The 5,501-nt window shown below is 44.7% G+C and overlaps 2 protein-coding genes across 2 annotated transcripts; both read right to left on the reverse strand.

Annotated features, from left to right (window-relative positions):
• Positions 1-441: 441 nt before the first annotated feature.
• Positions 442-3,387, reverse strand: LOC116168365. The gene has a single exon (XM_031484200.1). The coding sequence runs from the start codon at positions 3,385-3,387 to the stop codon at positions 442-444; it is 2,946 nt and encodes a 981-aa protein (XP_031340060.1).
• Positions 3,388-3,407: 20 nt separating this feature from the next.
• Positions 3,408-5,433, reverse strand: LOC116168444. Its single transcript, XM_031484321.1, has 8 exons — positions 4,989-5,433; positions 4,871-4,933; positions 4,750-4,815; positions 4,627-4,695; positions 4,500-4,568; positions 4,381-4,443; positions 4,136-4,324; positions 3,408-4,076 (listed from the first exon to the last, which is right to left on the reverse strand). The coding sequence occupies exons 1-8, from the start codon at positions 5,187-5,189 to the stop codon at positions 3,408-3,410; spliced, it is 1,389 nt and encodes a 462-aa protein (XP_031340181.1). The 5' UTR covers positions 5,190-5,433.
• Positions 5,434-5,501: the final 68 nt, after the last annotated feature.

Here is a 5,501-nt window from a genome sequence, read left to right on the forward strand (position 1 = left end):
TACACATATGTAATAATTACACACACAGGTAACTCTAATTGAAAACAAAATGGCGGAAAAACAAAATGGCCGCCAAGGGCTGGAAATTTGAAATTTTTTCTATCTTTCTCTCTTACTCACTGCGTCTATCTCTCTCTCTTACTCATTGCGTCCCTCTTTTACCTATTCTGAAATAGAAGTTAGAAAATGAACAAGTTTTAATTATGTTTATTATGGTGCAACAATTAACAAAAAAAAACATTACAATCAAAAATTAAGCGCAAATTACAATTTAAAATATACAATACAAACCCGTTTCCACACCACCCAGGAGGTAGAGTTAAGGCGCGTTTTTTTAACGTGGTGTTCCCCTGTAGGCCTAGTCCACAGAACGTATTTACAAACTTAAAAACTAATATGTACAACTTAAAATTAAATATGTACAGTAACTATCAAAAAGAATTACTTCTTATAACCATACGGTAGTGTGTCGCAGCCTACAGCTATGCGGCGACGCTTTGTGTACGCGACACGATAGCGCTTCCTCTCAGGCTTGGAGATGACGTCGTATGTACAAGTCCTGGCTATACGACGATCAGTCTCCACAAAAGTCTCTGGGGCATTGTTCAACACGGCGTCCTTGATTGTTTCGAAATTCACCACAGCACTATTTTTGTAATTTAGGGAGATGCCCTTAACCTTACACACTACACTATAATTGTTAGTACTTGGGGAAAACACCTTGAACGCATAGTTTTTCGGTCCACCACTCACAAACTCAACTATTCTGCTGCCGGGGCCATAGCATTCCACCTCGTCAGTCATATCTCCCAAGAAGTTGCCGCAAGCTGGTGACCACTCTCCGGGGTTCTCCGTGAAGATGACTGAATCGGTGTCAAAGTACAAGACTCGTTCACCCAGCTGCTCGAGATAGCTGTAGAGTTTTAGGCGGGCATGGGCGGTTGTATAAGCTGCCAACACCACATTGGTGGTCCTCAGGGGTTCGACGGCTTCTTCGGGGAGTGTCCAGTTGACGATGAGGGTCTCGTCGTTCACGGGAATGATCGAGTTGAGTTCCACGGCCGGGTCAGTGAGCATTTGGAAAAACTGCTCAGGCTCTGAGACAATTGCGGTTTTCGTCAGATTGTCGCGCTGTCCAAACTTTCCCCAAAACGAATTGAGGAAAAGTTTGGCAATGTAGCGAAGCCCTGCGTTCACCGCAATCTTGGACCGGTCGAGTTGGATCCCCTCGTGCTCCATGTAGTCGGCTAGGTACTGCATACAGGCCTCCTCGTCAACACACCAGGATGGCCACCCACTGCATTCTTGCTTCGTCTTCAAAAAGTTGTCGACGTAGCCGGTGAATAATCCCCCGCTCTTTGTAGCCTTATCGTACTTGGTGGTACGGTACTCCCATACTTCTTGTATGTCCTCCACTACGTACCCCAAGGAAATGGCTTTACGGAGTTCATCGGCTACGTATGTGCCACTGAACCTCCGTTCTTCTTCAGAGTGCTCACACTCATCCTGCTCCATCGTTTCGCAACATGTGCGGCATAGCGGAAACATGAGCTTGCCGTGGCAACGGTATGGAAGCACGGGGTGGTAGAGGTGTTGGGGCGGCAGAACCGTGCACTTCATTATGCCTTCCACGGAATTAAGATTGACGGTGCGAAGTTCTTCGGGGGTTACAAGTACGCGCGGGTGGCCTACAGGGTATTTTGCGTACTTGTTGACGTAGGGGTACAGGGAGCAGACGTCCAAGTACCTTATCACTTCATCGCCTTCGGTCTTGTGATACAACTTGACGGCATTCGTACGTCCGCCAAAGAAACCGTCTCGGGGGTTTAGGGGCTCATTTTTTACCACGTTGTGGTTTTCCAAAAATTCGGCTATATCCGGATTATTAATGAGGTACGTCTTGAAGTCGCACTCCCACATTTCCACGAGATTGTAACCTGCGGCCCTAATACGTACTGACGTCGCCTCAGTCTTCTCGCGACGCACTCCCATCGTGTCCGTTTTATCGCCCTTCAGCGCAGCCGTCTGATCGGAGTGACATCTCTCGCACCCGTGGAAGTAGCAGCCATGGAACTGGTAGACGGTGTTCGTTGCTTGGGAGTACCCGTCCACAATGATCCCTTCCTTTAGGCGCACTTCTCGGGTGTTGCCGGCATGTTGAAGATCGGGGATTTCACGGTTTTGCAATAGCAGTAACCATTTAATGGCTACTTTACTCTGGTTATCGCTTGCTCTGTAACCGCCGTGAGGGATGAGCCCTATGGTCTCTTCCTGGAGAAAGTTTCTTCGGAACACGAGACTGCAGGCGGAGGCAATTGTGCAACACTCTCTGAATGGGTCGACTTTGTTTTCGGTGACGAACTTGTGCCAAAATTCAACGCATGCACGCCGTAGGATGTTGACGTCCTGAATGCAGTATTGTACAATTTCCGCTTGGAAATCGAATACAGCGTTGCGGATTACCTCTCCATTGTACCACTCAAGAAAATCTTCACGATTCTTCGCAGACATCTCGTCACAGCCATAGAAATGGGGTGCGGGCATCGGGCCGACATAATCTTGATTAGCAACGGTGTTGAAGAAGTGCGGAAAGTGACCCTTTGACCCCTCAAAATTGAAAGTTTTTGGGAAAGCACTTAATGGAATCGGTATAAAATTGAGACTGTCGATGAATCTGATGTTGTTATTGCACGCGAGCGAAGTAATTTTTGTGCCTGTCGCAATTATCTCTGGGTTCCAGGCAGAGGGAGTCTTCATCATCTCCTTCAAAATGAAAATACTGTCGTAGCCTTTGCTGTTGTGCGCGATAGCCACGACATCACGATTTTTCTTGGCCAATGATGACACCAGACTTAAAAGTTCATCGACAGGGGCTGTTTTAAATATATGTTGACGGTTACCACAATTGTCACAAGGCATATTAATGTCCTTATTGTTTACGATGCACGTCTTGCACACGTGTTGCGCGACACAAAGATTGGGGATATGCACGTAAGTGTTAGGTCGGTTTTCAAACTGTTCGTCCTGGCGGCACTCAAAGTCGTAGAAAACAAACACAAAGTCTTTGTCTAACTTTTTCTTGTTTGGGGAATTCTTAGCCATATAACAGAGGTGACGTATGGGACGTTCTGCGTTGCAAGTAACACATAGTTTGAACCCGCACTTGTGGGGCTTCTTATTTTTCCACACGGTCGCTAAACACGTCCGACATCGACGTACTTGCGAGCATAAATTCTGGTCTTTATGATAGCGATAGCAGTCCTGTCCACGGAAATCGCGATTACACTCCGCGCACTTAATGTTCACAACATCCTTGTTGCACGGGGGATTGTTGTGACAACAGGGACAAATGTACTTACAGTTTTTGTGAGCCTTACGTTCACTCATGCGTACACGACACGACTCACTCAGCTACAACTAAACGCGGACGTTAGGCTTGTAATCACATTGTAATGTTCATTCTCCATGAGGAGGTTTAGCACTTGACGCTGAGGGGCTCGTGGTCCTTCGAAGTACACCGTCTTGCCCAATCTGTGGTTGTACACGACGATGGTGAAGTCCGTCAGGTAATTCTGGAACTGACGTATGTGCTCAATGGTCCCTCCGTTACTCAAATCTACGCCTGCCGCAGCATACAATTCTCGGGCTTTTTCTGTCTGGAGAGCATGTCCAACTTTCAGGTATGGTAAATCTGGGCTATTGTTACGGAAAGCTATGGCGGTGACCAGCGCACGAGCGAGGCACAGAGTATCATTGTTGTTAATGAGAATGATACCGTGTTTTCGCTGCGAGAACTCCTCAAAAGTAACACCCGTCATGCGTTGCCGCCCCTTGCCATTAGGGAGGGTAATTAGACTCACGTCAACCCGTAGTGCATCGCTGGAGAAGAACGCCTTATTACTTTGCATAACCTTGTCCATGGTCTTCAGCATGACGTTAGCATTCAGTTGGTCGATACGGCGGAATGAAAATCCAAGAGGGTTGTCAGGAAACTCGCTATTTGTCAGCATTAATCCAATGCGATCACTCACACTACGCCTCTTAGTTATATAATTAATAAGCGCAGTCAGTGATTTCTGTAACAGAAATACACAGAATGAAGTTTAGTTTAATAAAAATAGATTTGTATGCATACCTTAAGCCATTCTAGAGGTGCTTCATTGGGCTCCGCATCATCAAACTTGATAGTTAACTGTTGGGCTGTCAAGTTGAATTTCTTTATTACCCGCTCTCCCTCTGACAACACTAAGAAACGTCGAGGTACTCCACGGCCAACTTGGGGTGATAATTGGTGTAGACCCGAAGTAGAGGGTTCGGAGTTAATCTGTAAAGAAGTTAATAATTAAATTCATCGTATAGTATAATTAAAGAAACACTTACATTATTAGATCCCGTAGGTGTAGCTTGTTGTAGACCGGACGTGGAATGTTGTGGATTAAGAAACTGTAAAGACGTTATCATGTAGAACTTGCACACTGAAAAATTATTATGCAACTTACATTATTTACACACGGAGCAGCACGCTTTCGATTAGGCTTTACGCCTGAAGTTGCAGGTCGTGGTGCATTCTGGAATAATGATTCAAATTAAAATATGAACAACTTTACAAAAATAAGATGAACTTACTTTCACAGTGAGGTCCATTGGCTGCGATTGGGTCAGGACGTTTTCCGAAGCCGTTTTGGATACATGGGGCTGTAATAAATTGGGATTAAAATCTGAATATTGAGTAATTGAATATAAACTTACATTTACAGTAAGGTCCAGTGGTTGCGACTGTGTTTTAGCAGTCATAGTCGGATGTTGTAAAGTATTCTACAATCAAAATTACAATTAAAATATGAGCAACTTTAAATTAAAATAAACTTACAGTGACAGTAAGATCGACGGGTTGGGACTGTGGGACGACGCCCGTATTAACTTGCTGCGCATTCTGCAGAGAAATTTATATTTAGAAATTTATAAGTGTACAAATATTAAAAACTTACCACATTTTGTTGAAGCAGGCGCGTTTGAATGGTACCCACCACATCACGAAGACGCCGGAAGTGCACAATGTCTTCTTCTTCAGGAATCACTTCACCGGAAGTTATCATATTGTGCAACTGCTCACAAACCTTAACCATGGCATCCTCGGAAAGGAAGCCAGCATCGAACGCAGCACACATGGATTTAAAATGGGCAGCCATTGCACAAGTTAAAATACACACAAAGCACAAACACAAAGATCACGTAAAAACTCGAAAAATACGCACGTACAAATGTAAGAACGCGAGTAATTCCGAGTCCCCGAAAATAAGATTTTTATATCAGAGCAGGTAAAATAGAATCCGATCCCTTCCGAACATTACCGAACGCTCTATTGTTCTCCTAAAACCGGTTTTCCGCTTGATTAAACATGATCTATTGTTTAAAATGCATGACTCATATTTCGCTAAACCTGTTTTCCGCATGAATAGCCACATTTTTTGTTCTTGTGGTCGTCTTTATGGCACCACGTC

The sequence above is a fragment of the Photinus pyralis genome, unplaced genomic scaffold, assembly GCF_008802855.1.
Source record: "Photinus pyralis isolate 1611_PpyrPB1 unplaced genomic scaffold, Ppyr1.3 Ppyr1.4_LG1, whole genome shotgun sequence".
In the NCBI taxonomy this organism is placed as follows: Eukaryota; Metazoa; Arthropoda; class Insecta; order Coleoptera; family Lampyridae; genus Photinus; species Photinus pyralis.